At 34.9% G+C, this 16,070-nt stretch overlaps 1 protein-coding gene across 1 annotated transcript in view; it reads left to right on the forward strand.

The window, feature by feature from the left end:
* Positions 1 to 16,070, forward strand: part of LOC145248182 (tyrosine-protein phosphatase 10D-like) — a 236,166-nt gene that overhangs the window by 98,262 nt on the left and 121,834 nt on the right. The window contains exon 2 of the mRNA XM_080110035.1: positions 6,861 to 7,098. Within this exon, the coding sequence (XP_079966161.1) occupies positions 6,861 to 7,098 (238 nt within the window). The remainder of the gene's footprint in view (positions 1 to 6,860; positions 7,099 to 16,070) is intronic.

The raw sequence follows: 16,070 nt of genomic DNA on the forward strand, positions 1-16,070 counted from the left end.
TTTCGACTTTTTAGCTGGACATACGCAAACATATGGACAACTTTCCTTTGTATAATAGATTAGCCTGGAGGTGTGTGTTGAGCTAAAAAAAAAAAGTGATGGTAATAGACAGGTAGGTTCGAACCAGTGATGCAAAGGCGAAAAAGATAATGAAAGGAAATCTGACGTCTTATTGCTACTATATGATGCGACTGGAAGTTCGGAATGTTAACATTAGACAAAGTCAATCCAACCGATACAATGATTTGCCAAAATGGCTTGCAAAAAATCGACCCCTCCTTGTAGAAAACTTCCCAGTTGAGGGTGAAGGAATTAATGCTTTTTGCCAATTTTTCGATAATTGTCGTCTGAGACATCAAGCTTCAAAATCTCATGAAAATCCGTATCCCCTGTCAAAAGTTTTGGGCAGATATACAAACATACATACATTTTAACAGATAGTTGAGATTTATATTATAGATTAGTATGATTACCCGGTGTTGCCCAGGAGCGTGGACAACAAAATTAAATTAAAAAGTATGTGTAACATATGTATCTTTTTAAAAACTCTCTCTCTCTCTCTCTCATATATATATATATTATAGCTGGTGCAATAGACACTCACTGACATGGCAGTCATAGACATAATTTCTCTCAAACTGAGTCAAGGGTGACTTTGTGACTGAGTTTGAATTTTCCGACCAGTAGTAATTATCACTTCCAACACTGATGATTGCATAAACATGAAACACTAGTGTCTGTTGATATATTTGTTAATATTTATTTGAAAAATGTAATGTTTTTCAAATAAAAATAGCAAGGGAAGGGATCATATAGGATATATATATAATTTGAGGTTGCTATTTTCCAAAGGTAGGGTAACCAGTGAAATATAACGAGGTTCATACAAGAGTGCTCAATACAGAAGTAGAGGAAGTTACATTTGTGTTTACATAAGCAGTAGTTTGTTGCTACACAGTCATGAGCATGTTTCGGTCTACTAGTATTTACTAACTAGAAACCTCATCAGGCAACAACCCTTATTTTTCGAAAACGGAATTAAAAAAAACGTTTTTAGAATTCCGTTTTCGAAAATAAGGGTTGTTGCCTGATGAGGTCTCTAGTTAGTAAATACTAGTAGACCGAAACATGCTCATGACTGTGTAGCAACAAACTACTGCTTATGTAAAGACATATATATATATATATATATATATATATCTCCCCTCTCTCTTACTTTCTCTAGCAACTGAGATAAAATTGCTCCAAATGTCGATGTTCCTGGTGAATTCCAGAAACAATGTATATTTAAAATAATTTATCCATATTTTGTCCGATTCAATGTTGAAAAAGAATATATCGGGTTTATGGATGTGTCTTGTGTCGAGGACAACCTGGATTCATCATCATCGTATGTCTGAACAATATGATATAAATGCAGGTGTACCTCAGGGGTTCATCCTTATGCCTTTATTATTCCTAATATTTATAAATGACCTCTCTGATAAAATTGTCTTTGAGATAGGTATATTTGCTGATAATACCATGCTCTATAATAGGCACAAGGAGAAAACATATCTAAGGAAATGGCAGAAACACTAGAGAAAGACCTCCAATCTGTAGTGGAATGGAGACAAAAATAGATGGTCACATTCAATGCTTCCAAGACTAAGCTTCTTTCCTTTAATAATTACAAGAAACCTTCTCAACCACCAATAACTATGGCTGAAGATACATTACCTGAAAGTACTTCTTTCAAACTCCTCAGTTTAACGTTCACAGGGAACATGAGTTGGAACATATATATTGAGAGCATTGCCAGGGTTGGTGCGAGGAAGGTGGGCTCTCTCTATGATGCTAGAAAGTTACTTATGCCTGAAAGTATCCTGTACCACTACAAAGTCACCATTCGCCCATGTATGGAATATTGTTGTCACATTTGGGTTGGTGCACCTAATACTAGTCTCTTGCTCCTGGACAGGATTCAAAAGAGAGTTGCCAACCTGATAGGTCTCAAACTGTCATCCAAGCTTCAACCTCTGTCCCATTGACGAAATGTTGCCTCTCTTTGCCTGTTTTACAAGTATTTTAATGGTGGATGCTCTGACGAACTACAAGCCCTTGTACCTCCTTGACCTAAATACCATCGACAAACCTGGCAAGCAGCAAAATTCCACCCCTACACAATAGAGATCCCTAGATATAAGAAAGCCTTCTACTCTTATAGTTTCTTCCCCAGAACTACTAGACTCTGGAACTCCTTTCCAGGTTCCTGCTTCCCCAACTGTACTAACATGCAGAAGTTCAAATGTAATATAAACAGACATCTTGCTGCTCAACTCCCTACATAGTATCCCTTCAACTTATGTCCCCGATAGTAGCCCCCTACATCGATGTGGCACTGTGCCTTGTTTGGGGTGAAAATAGAATTTAAAAAAAAAAAAGTTATAAAAACTATTCTGTAAATGTAATGTTTTAATCATTGCAAAGTTTGTACTTATGCAGAATATGGACCGCATTTTCGGTGGCATATTCCGGGCAGGTTATGTAAAACTGATGGGTGCTAAACCACTTAGGCAATGAAATCTCAACAAAATGAAAGTACAGAATTCTTAACCTCCTTCACTCCCATGTTAAGAATGGTTTTCTAAATGCTATTATTTCAGCACAGTTCGTAAGCTCTACAAGTACTTTTATTTTTCATTGAAATTATCATACAGTGATTGCTTTCGATTATAATTGTTTTTTTTTTCCTTAATTTTTAACTTTTTGCTCGAGTTTTACACATTGGCCATCGTTTTTGGTTATCCCCCCCCCCCGCCGCCCAAGAAAAACAAAAAAAAGACACCTCACAAACTTTTCATTGGTTACCTTATAAATTGGCCAGCGTTTTCACACACAAAAGAAGCAAGAGTTTTTGTTTGAAACCTTCTGACGGTTCATGTAACCTGCCCTGAATATGCTGATAATAATGTGGTCTGTATATATTCTGCATAAGTACGATAGAATTATTGGATGTAAATAAGTTCCAAAACATTCAATTGTAAGCTTTATTTATACTAGTGAATCCCCACTTACCATAGTCAAAAGCAGGGCTGGGGAGTCGGAGTCAAGGCCAATTCATGGACCAGAGGAGTCGGTCAGTCGGTAAAATTCATCCGACTCCGACTCCTCAAAAATAGCATTTTTTGCAGTGGATAAAATTAGGGAAATATTCTATTGTATCTTAATATCTTAAGTCACATTTTTTTTCAGGATAGGTTACACAAAAAACGTTAAATATTACCTGCCAGAGTCAGTTAGATCCAGCCCTGGTCAAAAGCCACTCAAGCATAAGAAGGTTCTTTAATGTCAGCTGATTACAAGTATGGTTTTGTGATATCCAAGCCAAAGAGATATAACCTCAATAAACCTATGAACCATTAAAAACGTGTTTTTTTTGTTTGTTTTTTTTTTATATAAGATTTTGTGTAACGTGAGAGTTGTGCAGCAGTTTTTATATATAGCGAATGTGTTCACTTTATGTTGTTGCAAGACATACATGAAGAAAGACGACTTTCTGCCTCGCTATAAAACTACACTACAAGGTGTATGTATATAATCGCTCCAGATAAGACATGAAGCCACTTGATGTAAAGAGCTAAAAAAAAAAATACCACTTTAAAGTCACAAATTAGCCAATGATAAATGTTAGATGGATAGATTCCAACCCAGAAGACAGCAATTCTTCCCTCTTTATCAGAAACATTGCTCATGGAATGTGAGGACTAAAGGAAGCAAGAGGTATGAGTCTAGAATAAATAAATGTTTGATACAAAACATTAATTTATTGTAAACTGTAAAAAATAAAAGTTTATGCAAATTAGGTATACAAATGTTTGGGTCTTTGTTTTTTAGTACATGCGTCGTATTTCAATTGACTATCGTTTATTGATTTAAATAACAGTAAGCTGCTTTGATGGTAATATAGGTGTAATGAGTGAAAGATAAGGACCTGGACAGAAATAGGGGAGTTTGGAAGGCAAATTCGAAAAATAGTCTAACATAACGTATGTTAAATTTGCTGATAACTAATGGCTGACGTATCTTTCAATAGTAATTTATTTGATGACAAATGAGAGAAAAGAGTTTTATCTAAATTACGCGCTTAGTTTAATATGAATTTTTTGGATTGAAATTTGTTTTAGCTGGATTACAAACAGAGGAATATTAAATTGCATAGAGAGATGTGTGTAGAACAGGAGACTTTGTTAGTATGGCCACATTGAAAGAATAGATGAGCGTTCTTTTGGCCAATAGATGCAGAATCGTTAAAGTTATGCAAATTAGGTATACGAATGTCTGTGTTTGGGCTTTTGTCTATGTTGAGGCGGAACTAACCTATGTTACCTACTATTCCAATCTCAGTAAATACCTGAAGACTGAGCCATAAGGTGTCGGTTGATATCTGGTAGACCAACCTGGGTCATTCGTCGGCTACGACAAACGCCCCACCTATTGTGTGTTCTGCAATAGTTGTTGTTACTTTATTTTGGTGTTCTGTTTTCCTTTGTAACCTTTTAACAGGTTTATAACAGATGTGTGTAGAACAGGAGACTTTGTTGGTATGGTCACATTGAAAGAATAGATGAGAGCTCTTTTGCTAGTAAATGTAGAACCATTAAAGTTATGCAGATTAGGCATACATATGTTTGGGCTTTTGTTTTTTTTACTACATTCAAAGTAGTGATGGAACGATTCCAATATAATTAATGCTTCTGTACTAAATTTCCGATTCTGATTCTTTATAAATTCCTAAATTTTTAACTATAGATTTGTTATTTTTCCCCGATTACCGTAAAAACACATGTTAAATGTGCAGATGTTTTCCTAAACTTAAAAATATGTGTGGTTGATCTATAGATTTTACTGTTACTGATATTTTAAAATCAATAAATATTCATTATTTTATCGTTATTACCAGCAATGGAAGATTTTGCTTTAAACAAAATCAAATGTAAAAAAGACAATTAAAGAATCATTTTGGCATCGGAAAATAAGCATAAATTTTTCTGATACCGATTCCGATACCCTCAAATGTTCCAATTTTTTCCAGTTACTGACTCCAATTAATCATCCTAACACTAATACATAGTATTTTGATCGATTATTGTGTGTAAAAAAAAAAAAAAAAAAAAAAAAAAAAGTCACTACATATCAAGGCCCCGAGGCCACTCGAGGATAAGGGTTAATGCGTATATGGTAGTCATTAGGACAATAATGTAGTAATAGTTAGTAGTGGAAGTTTGGTATAATTAGATCTAAATAAATATAGGTCCAGTTTAGTATGAATTTTTTAAAATTGAAATTGGTTTTATCAGAATTATTAACAGAGGAAGGTTAAATCATATAAAGAGATGTGCAGAACAGGAGACTGATGACTGAAAAAAGCAAAAGACTCTAATTGCTTCTTACCCTCTTTCTTTCTCCACTTTGTTTCATCATTGCTTTTAAAAGCAAGCAAGTAAGTTTTCACAATAACATGTTGACTGAAAGTATTTTCAAATAATGGAAATCGTTTTAAACTGAAAAAAGTAATGAGTCTATGTGAAAGTAATCAACTAACACAAACTTAGAAACTCCTATGAAATAAACTGCCAAAAATCGAGACCAAGACTTCACCAGCCTGCTGCACAGAAGAACCCAAGAATGTCCATCACCGCTTTCTATGCCGATGGCTGTTGGAAGCAAAAAGGAACACTTCAATAACTTGTATACAAGTCTTCATTTTGCGCAGAAAGGACTCGATGACTCGTATGCCAGCCTTATTTATCTCACCCACATATTCTTATACACTAACAAGAGTCAGATGTATAGGAACAAATTGCTACTATTCAGTTATACATGCAGTAACAAGATCAAAGTAAACCAACACACACTCATACACAATGCCAAATACTCACATATATTATTTATATTCACATATTATTCACATTATAAATATTTTGACTTTCTTCACTAAACAAATTCTTATCAATGAGTATTTTCATTATTAAAAGTAACATTTTTATTTTTATCTCTTGTATAAAAATGTTTTGTTTGTAAAAATTTTTCATTTATAAAACTTTGTTTATGTTTTAGTTAGCACTTGCTAACTGGTGACCCTTCTATTCTCTTAATGTTTCATTTTATTTCGATTTTTATATGCATGGATGTTCCATGTATATAATTTTCTTCCTAGAAGAAGATGGCTTAAATTAAATTTTAAAATGTAAAAGTCAAGATCATACTCCAATTGTGCTCTAAGAGAAACCTTCATTTGAATGCGCCCCTGCCCTATCAAAGAACTTACTGTTGCTTTTATATGCCTAGCCTTACTGCTTGTGCGGTTATAATGACTTGAATTTAAGTTTAAAATGAAAAAGTCAAGTATTATGGTGCAGTTGTGTTCTAAACAGAAACCTTCATTTCGTATGTGCCTCTGTCATATCAAAGAACCTACTATTGATTTTATGTTGGGTCTTTCGGCTTGTGTGGTAAAAAACTTCTCAAATCCACTTGTGATGTTAGGCTGTATGAGGTGTTAAGTTTGGTCCAAATCGCCTGTTCCTTGTTTTATATGATTATTTAAATTATCAATACTTATTGAAGACATTCCGATACAAAACCTAACAAAGAACACTGCCAGGCACATAAAGTACTTTAGTGTGAAACTTCATAAAAATCGACCCATCTGTTTCAGAACCCATAAGGAACTCATTCACACACACACACACACACACACACACACACACACTTCGTTTTATATAATAGTAGGTCGATAACTATTATATCATTTTATGTGATATTAGTTGATGAAATATTTGGCATAACTTTTTAAAATAATATTTTTATTTTTTCAGTTTACACATGTTTCCAGCACCTTGAATGAAATCAGCTTCAATATTTCAACAGTAAATTCCACATTGATCAACGTGACACTCACTGATGCCTATATTCTTTCGAAAAACTATCCATTACTTAATTATTACAACAAAACTGAATATTTTGGGAAAGCCACAAATTTGACTGCTGGGAGTTTATTCACACTAACAGCTAAAAATTCAAATAATGAAACTCGTTTCCAAAACATTTCCACAGGTAAGTAACTTTGTCTACTTTTATTTATCTATAAATTAACTAAACAATGGCATAATAATATATAATAAGTGATGAAATGAATATATCACTCAGGTAAAAATATTGGATTTATTTTTTAGTTAAGTTAGCATCTTTTATTTTAGAAATTAAATTGAAAGAGCTTATAAAGTCTTAATGTATTTTTCCAACCTCTAAAAATGATTTCCAAATAGTTTATGAACAGCAACAACAACAACAACAAAATACAAACAAAATAAAATTTTGTCAAATATTTGCGACTTTATTGAATAAACTAGTAGTTTTGCGAACCATGGTGTAAGATGTGTGCATTGGTTGATATAAATATATATGATGTTATTTGAGAAGTGTTCGTTTATTTTTGTATTAAAACTGTAGAATCAGGAGAAAAAAATCAAGATTACTTTATTATATAGATTTGAAGATTTTTTAAATTAAAATATTTTAACCATCGTTTTATGTGACACTAGTTGATGAAACAGTTGTAGTAACTTCTTAATTTTATTTATTTATAAATTTACTAAACAATGCCTTAAAAATATCTAATGAGTGATGAAATGAATACATTTCCTCCTTATAAGAATATGATTGGCTGGTTAAGCTATAAATACTGACTGGTGGAACCACCTGGTAGAGATGTTGAAAGGTATGGTGCAAGTCTCATGCTAAGGAATATCAGCTCCGTTCATGTTCATTACCATGCCAGATTAGTGCTAGAAAAGTAGCAAAGATCACTCAGCTACTTCAAACGAATATACCCCTTTTGCAGAACATATCACTAAAATAAAAATATTGGATTTATTTTTTAATTAAGTAAGCATCTTTTATTTTAGAAATTAAATTGAAAGAGATTTTAAAATTCTTAATGTATTTTTCTCAACCTCTAAAAACGATTTCCAAATATTCTGTTGTGAAACAATAAAACGACCCTCAGCACCAAAATGCACACAAAACTGTGAGGGGGGACAGCTTGGGGAGACAGTACACCATTTTATTTAATATTTGATCAGGATCTCTGACAAGCCACTATACAGAGAGACAAGATCCCCAAGGATAGTATCTAGTAGGAATTCAAGTTCTCTCAAGAAGGCATTCAAAGAAGAGTAAGTGCTTCAAAAGAGCCTTGAATTGTTAAAAGTTGACATAGCATGTGGAAAGGGTGATTCTTTCTGAAGAGAGCATCTTCTGCGAATGGTGCTTTTTAAAAATTTATTTATTTTTTTTACTTGACAATCACCACTTAAGGCCAGGAGTTCACTCAAGGATAAGGGTCAATAAATGTTAGGTAGTTGGTGAGACAACTCAATGATGATCAGTAATGGTGGAACATTGGATAGGACTTAGTTATTTCAAAGGACGGGTCAATAAAAACTTATTTACATTAGACTTGAAAATAACCAAATTATAATCAGCCAGGAAGTAGCTCCACAGTATCTTGTTCCACGGATGGACAGTTATAGGAAAGAAACTCTGCTCATGGAATTTGTTTGGTTTTAGGCATGGATAGAGACTAAGAGAAATTGTTAACGATTATTGTAACTAAACGAGTATTTGTTACAAATATTTTACAGGGGAGGTCGGGCATAGATTGGAGCTCAGTCGAGCACCGACGATGACAGTAACGATAGAGCAGTGATAGATGGTTTCAATTATTCTCTGGCACAAGAAAAGAACTAAAATCTCATCTGTATTATGTGGATGTTATTATTACAATGTTTCAGCCGACGTTATCTTCTTTGGGTGGTATTTTGTTGAACTCTAGAATCCATACCAAAATACAAATTTATCATCATCAACAAAAATTATTATAGAATCATTCCCAGTGGAAAAAACCCCCCACTCATTTTTAGAATTTACAATGGGGGATTTTTTTTTTTTTTTTAAACTACATTAAACCTAGGCGGGTTGAACAGGCTTCCCTCAAAGTTTCATGGGAATATTAAATTCACAAGCAGTTCCCAGTTGTATGTATATCCTGATTAAAAGAGATGACAACCTTAGGTTTTTCTAGTTCTTGCAGGGCAGTGTTGACGTCCTCTAACATACAGCACCTGATATTCTTAAATAGTCACCCATCTTGTACTGACCAGGTTCAACATTGCTTAACTTCAGTGATCTAATGAGAACCGATGTGTCAATGTGATTATGCAGTATACATGGATGAGATTGGATAAATACAGCTATTAATAGATTTTTTCTAAATGACTGACTTGTATACATTTATCTTGATAAGTTGCAATTCAAAACTAGTAATGAAGTCAGAAGTTCATTTTTTTTATTTGAACCAAAATTAAAGAAAAAAAGTCAAGTATTATGGTTCAATCACACCTGTACTGCTGTCATATTTTTTAATTTTCAGACATAATACCAAATAATGCTGCTGTTTATTAGAAATGTGCTATTGTGTGATATTATCGAAGTCCTCCAAGTTTATCAGCAGAACAAATGTGTAGGAAGTTATTCACCAAGACACACAAAGGGAACTAAAATAGGATTGTTAATCAAGATGTGGCTGTAACTGAGACGAAAGTACTGGACAATAGAAGTTGATATATTTAGAATTAGTTTGCAAGCAGTTTTAGGAGTGGCAATGAGTCTTTCGACAGTTTATGATAGGAATGATTTTAGGATAGTTTTTAATGTAACGTGTTGCTGTTTATCATTTTCTTTTCTTTTTTTTTTTTTTTTTTAATAAATATTTACAAAGTTTTCCCCAAAACATAAATATATAAATACTAGCAGGAAGACCCACTGCTTGGTATTCTTTTGTTTTTTTTATTAACATGTAGGTTGAGGAACATCATCCATACTGATGGACCTCTTGTCCAGGTAGCTGGCTAGCCGCACCCATAGAAATATCCATGAAGGTTTATTTAAAACAAAACTTTTAAGGACGATGCCCTTCTTTGACCAACGCCTTTTCATGATCAACACTAGCCCGCACGGAACCAAGTCAATCAGTAAGCTTTTATGGCAGCCAACACTTTACATCAGGCATATATATATATATATATATATATATATATATGAGAGAGAGAGAGAGAGAGAGGTATTTCATAGAGATATACCTGATAAGAGCTTACCCCACATATACTGTCTGAATCTGGAATTGCTTATTGGGTATTTCCAGCTAATCTTGATATCTGAAAGCAATGCCCCTATCTGCCACCTGAAGATTCGATAAATGGAAGGTAGTGTTGTGGGGCCGGAGGAGCGAGGTTGTAGGCCAGTGGAGCGAGGTACAGGCGAGGTTGCAGGAGGAAGCTGGAGGCGCTGGAGGTACCAAGGACTTGAAGGCTGTAGGAATGAACAGGAAGCTGCTGAAAGTAGCTGGAGACTTGGAGTGAAGTTCGCTGCTGGTGGGTCTCAGGAGGCAAGCAGTAGTGAATTGCATTAGTGAAAAACTTATTAGCCCTGATAAAGGCTGGTTGTTTAGCCCTGATAAGGGCTGTTTGAACTGCTGCTGAGACGGCTGCTGTCGCTGCTGGAATCTGTCGACGACGTGTTAATCATCGCTTCGGGAGCCTCCTCCTACTCCCCATCCGAGTTGCCTTTATTTATCATGAAAATTATATTACATTTTTAAAGGCATACAACATGTGCCAGGCGTTATAAACAAAAAATGCTACAACTTTATGATTAGGCATGAAGCCATAAAGGAATTGGGGGTGGGGGTTGTCAGGGGTCGTCCACTGGTCTATTCCCTAAAACTAGTTGCAATCACCACAATACCGCATTCACTTTATAAACTTAAGCTATTTGAAATCTACCCAGATGAGATGAAAATGACATATTTACAATGCTAATATATATATATATATATATATATATATATATATATATGTTAACGTATATATATATTAGGGATTTTTATTTTTTTCCCCCCAGCCGAGTTGCCAGACTGGGCCAAAACGAGCTGTATCCATTTGGCCAGTGTGATGTTAGTGGAGTCGCTCCCAATAAGACAAACAAACGACTCTAATTAATTTTAGGACGAAATTTATGCAATCAAAAGTAGCTTGGAAGTTTGTTGATTCCATTTAAATTAATTTCGTCTGAAAGTCAAATGCCTGAATTATTGGTGTTTTGTTGAAATATTTGAATTCTGCCGTGCGTAGCGAAATCGATGATGAAGAGAGAAAAGGAAAGTGAATTTATTCACTGAACCCGGATATGTTCATATGTTAGCTCGCGTTGGTCTTAGTTTAAGGTAAGGGAAGAGAACAGCGGGGAGGGGGGCGAAGAAAGGAGAAAAAAAATGGAGGCAGTGATTTTGAAACCGCGACAATAGTCACTGCACACCATGTTGTTTATTTAAGATCAGTTTGTTAATCACGTCTGCCTGTTTTCTCGGTGTTATTGTTTGAAATAGTTTTTGTGAAGATGCAGTTATGAAAACAATCATTACATTATTATTTATCATTTTGTTGGATTCTTATTTTGATTTTCTTAGCAAAATAAGGTGATTTGTAATTTTTGTGATGTTTGTAAACGTGTGTATTGTGTGTACACGTGATCATTATAAACACGAAAAAGGAAAACACTGTTGAACGTTATCACGTTGTTTATGTAAAACTTGTTTCTTATTCATTTTCAGATCATTTACTCTGTTTTGTTGTTTTAAATAGTTTTACGGGGGGGGGGGATAAGAGAAACAATTCAAGTTTTAGTGATAACCAGCCTGGTCAGTAGCAGATGGGTGATAATTTGGGAATACCAGGTGCTGTATGTAGAAGCATGGCAATACCTTCCTGCTAAATAAACAAAAAAAAACTAACGTTGTTAAAAATCATTTCACCTGAGTAGGAGACACATGCGACTGGGAACTGTTTGTGAATTTTATATTCCTTAGAAACCTCTTCCTTTAGATCAGGGTTTCCCAATGGGGTTCATAACGCCCACAAAGGGAGGGCGTTATGAGACTTCAAGTTGGTGGTGGCCAAATTTATCGTATAGGGGGACCCTGAGATCCTTTAGAGAGTGGTGAAAGACTGAGAGCTTCTATTAACATTACTTGGTGTTTCTCAACTTGTTGCTGATCAACAACAACAATTTGCACAATGATCGGTGATTTCTTGCGATCATTATTCTGATTTTTATTTTATTGATTATTGTATTAGCATTGGTTAAATATATTAATTGACCCACTTGATTTATACTTGTTACTGTTCCCTTGCGATCAACAGTGTAGAATTTTGTTGAATAAACTTTTATGAATATTCAATTATTTATTTTCACTTTGATACTACTAATACTAATAGTATGATGTAAGGATGCCTGTAGGTAGGAGGGGGGGGTAGTAGGTATCCGAGTGTTCGGGGGAGGGGTACCAAAAAAGGTTGGGAAACCCTGGTTTAGACATTTAACTCTTCTTTTAAACGCTGGAGTGAGTGAGAGCTTGAACTTGCAACACGAACCTATGCCATTCATACAAAGTGTTACTAACTGCTACAAATACTCTTGGAGAGCAAACAAAATCTGATTGTAGCCCTAAACACAACAAGCCACTGGTATAGACTTTTAAATATAGTGACAGATTGATGAGATCCTACGAACTCACTCACTAGTTAAGTTCGCATACATACGAACAAAAAGCACTGTCATTTAGACCCTTTGAATATTTCTTAACTATTTTACTTGATTGGTCTAACAAAGTATAAATAAAGTTGATATATTATGTGTGGAGAGACTAAACATGCCACATAAACGCTTGTCAGTCATCACAGACTTCTCATAAGTGAATAAACTTTAGCCATAGCCCTTTGGCAAACAACACAAATCAGTCCTTGAATACTTAAATATAACAACAACTTAGTCACATGAACATAACAAGTCCATACACATAAAAATAAAAAAAAAATTTTCTTTGTCTAGACGAGAGTTTCCCAATGAGGTCTGTACCACCCTCCAGGGTGTTGTTATAAGATTTCAGGTGGGTGGTGGCCAAATTTATCGTATATGGGGTCTCTGAGATCCTTGGGGGGGGGGGGGGGGTGAAAGACTGATTTTTATTTTATTGATTATTGTATTAGCATTGGTTAAATATATTAATTGACCCACTTGATTTATAGTTGTTACTGTTCCCACTCGATCAACAGTGTAGAATTTTATTGAATAAACTATTATAAATATCCAATTATTTATTTTCACTTTAATTATGTACTACCACTACTACTCACATTATTATGTAAGGATGCATGTAGGTAGGAGTGCGGTAGTAAGTATCCGAGTGTTCTAAGGGGTGTTTGCTGAAAAAGGTTGGATGAAGCTGGTTGAACCTGTCCAAAAGAAATCATAAAAGTAGAAGTTTAATTATATTTTTCTTTCTCGGATACAATATTTTCAAAGGGAACGCTTTATCTCTCACAGTGTCCATTTTCGACACGGAGAAGAGGTTTAGTGAATGAACGCGTGTTTATGTAGACAATACTTTTGTCTATGACATTGGTTTGATAATAAACAAAAATATACAGTAAAATATTAATATGTAAGATTATTAAAATTTAAATGAAATAATTTTTGTTAACGTAAAAAAAAAAAAAATAGATTGTATATTTTATGTCTGAGTAAACAATGCCACAAAAACTATGAAACATATCATTTTATTGAAACAAAATCTATTATCTACTAATATATAAAAGGAATTTTGTGCGTGTGTGTAAGTTCGTTCCCTATGGACTCGAAAATGGCTGGGCCGATTTTTGAAATTTCACGTGAAGATACTTCATGTGGCTGTCAGTGTTCTTAGATAGGTTTTGTATCGGAATGTCTTCGACTTATAAAATGGAACACGTACATCAAGTCTGTGGCCAAGGTCGCAGGAAAGATGGTGGGATCCTTCTACCGCTCCAGAAGATATCTCACTACTGATGCAATTCTCTATCTATATAAAAGCCAAGTACGGCCAAGGATGGAATACTGTTGCCATATCTGGGCAGGAGCTGCCAAAAACAGCCTATCATGCCTTGACAGAGTACAAAATAGACTTCGTGGTTTAGTGGGGGATGCCCTTTTCTCTACCCTGCAACCCCTCTCTCACAGAAGAGACGTTGCGAGCCTATCCTTGTTTTATCGTTATTTTCATGGCAGGTGCTCGTCTGAACTCCAATCCCTGGTCCCCCCTCACCAATCTTTCACGAAAAACACCCGTCTAGCTGAATCCACTGTGAAAAATTTCCCCCACTCTATATTTGTGCCTAAATCAAAATGCGGATTTCATGAGCAAAGCTTCTTTCTTAGAACTGCACGCCTGTGGAACTCTGTTCCGTCTGCCTGCTTCCCTCCGGACTACAACTTGGATGTCTTCAAGTCTAATGTTAACAAATTCCTAATGAACCGCCCCCCTAATTAAACACTTCATAAAATCTCCTCACTAACGTGATGTACTTACAATAACCCTTATCCCTGAGTGGCTTCCGGGCCTTGATAAGTGGTGATCACTGTGTAAAAAATAAAAAAATAAAAAAAATAAAAAAATTAGTGGGTTTTTTTTTTTTGTAAAAAAGTTAAATTCATAGAGAAAAGCTATTGCATTTGTTCCAAAATAAAACCGTATTTATGTTTACGTTTCTCGTATAGTAAAGTTATCTCTACAATTATATAAAAGAAACTTTGTCTCTGTGTGTATGTCTGTGTGTGAGTTCGTTCCCTATGGACTCGAAAATGGCTGGGCCAATTTTTATAAAATTTTACACAAAGGTAATTTATGTGCCTGCCAGTGTTCTTAGATAGGCTCCGTATCAGAATGGCTTTGATATGTATCGATAATTGAAATAATCCGATGAAAGGAGGAACAGACAATTTTAACCAAAGTTAACACATTACACAGCCTAAGATTACAAATGCTTTCGAGAAGTTTTATTACAACATAAGCCAAAAGGTCCAACACATAAAAGGTTCTTTGATATGACAGAGGAACGTTTGAAATGAATGTTTCTGTTTAGAGCACAATTGAAGCATGATACTTGACTTTTGTATTTTAAACTTTGATTCAAGCCATCTGTATATATAAAAGTGAAAATGTCTGTATGTATGTATGTTCACTTTTTCTGTATGTCTACAATAGGCTTTTTAGGCCGTGATTCTCGGTTGGCTCGCTCCTTCTTAAAACTTTTTATATGCTGTCTAAATAATAATATCTACGACTAAGGAACTCGGGTCGTGGCTATCTTTTACCCGACTTTTACAAGCTATTTTCGAGATATTTTTTGATCGCCGTGTAGCGGGGAAAACAGAAACTGGCTTCCAGCACAAAACTAGGTCAAACATCACGCAACTTAACATTCTCGCACTTGTTAATTTCACTTTATAAACGTCAACTTAACACACTTATCAATTCATCTACATCACTTCCGGTTTGGTGATGAGCGTGGCAGCTAACGCATCACGTTTTTTTCTTTTCTTTTCCGGCTTCGCGGTACAGGTTCGAGCCTGCCTGCTTACTATCACTTTTTTTCCTCAACACACACCGCCTAATGCCCGGGCAACGCCGGGCACCCAGGCTAGTTATATATAAAAATAATTTTAGAAAATCAACAGTAAGTTTTTTACAGTGCAATGTAGACTACAATGTATTGTGAACTAAGTCACTGTAAGGAGGTATGTGAAGCTTTCTTCTTGTGCACTGTGATGGGACCCCAACTAGAGCAGGCAATCAATCAATTTGATTGAAAAATGGATGATGTTACTGATTTTGATGTAAATTAAAATATGGTAGCCTGAAACAGTCATTAATCATCAATCCCTGGCAACTTTGGGTCTCCCTGCTAGTCATAAATAGGTGTTAAAAGTAAAGTACTACCTATTAAGAAATAAATAGTTGAATATTAATGGTAAACATATGTAATTAGTAGGGCTGTGACAACAGCATATTCTTTTCATTCTTTCGACTCTCAAGTATATATACGACACAGTCAATCAACCGAGAACCACATCAGTCTATATAAAAACATGTA

This window comes from Euprymna scolopes, chromosome 26, assembly GCF_053919585.1.
Source record: "Euprymna scolopes isolate OS-2025 chromosome 26, ASM5391958v1, whole genome shotgun sequence".
NCBI lineage: Eukaryota > Metazoa > Mollusca > Cephalopoda > Sepiida > Sepiolidae > Euprymna > Euprymna scolopes.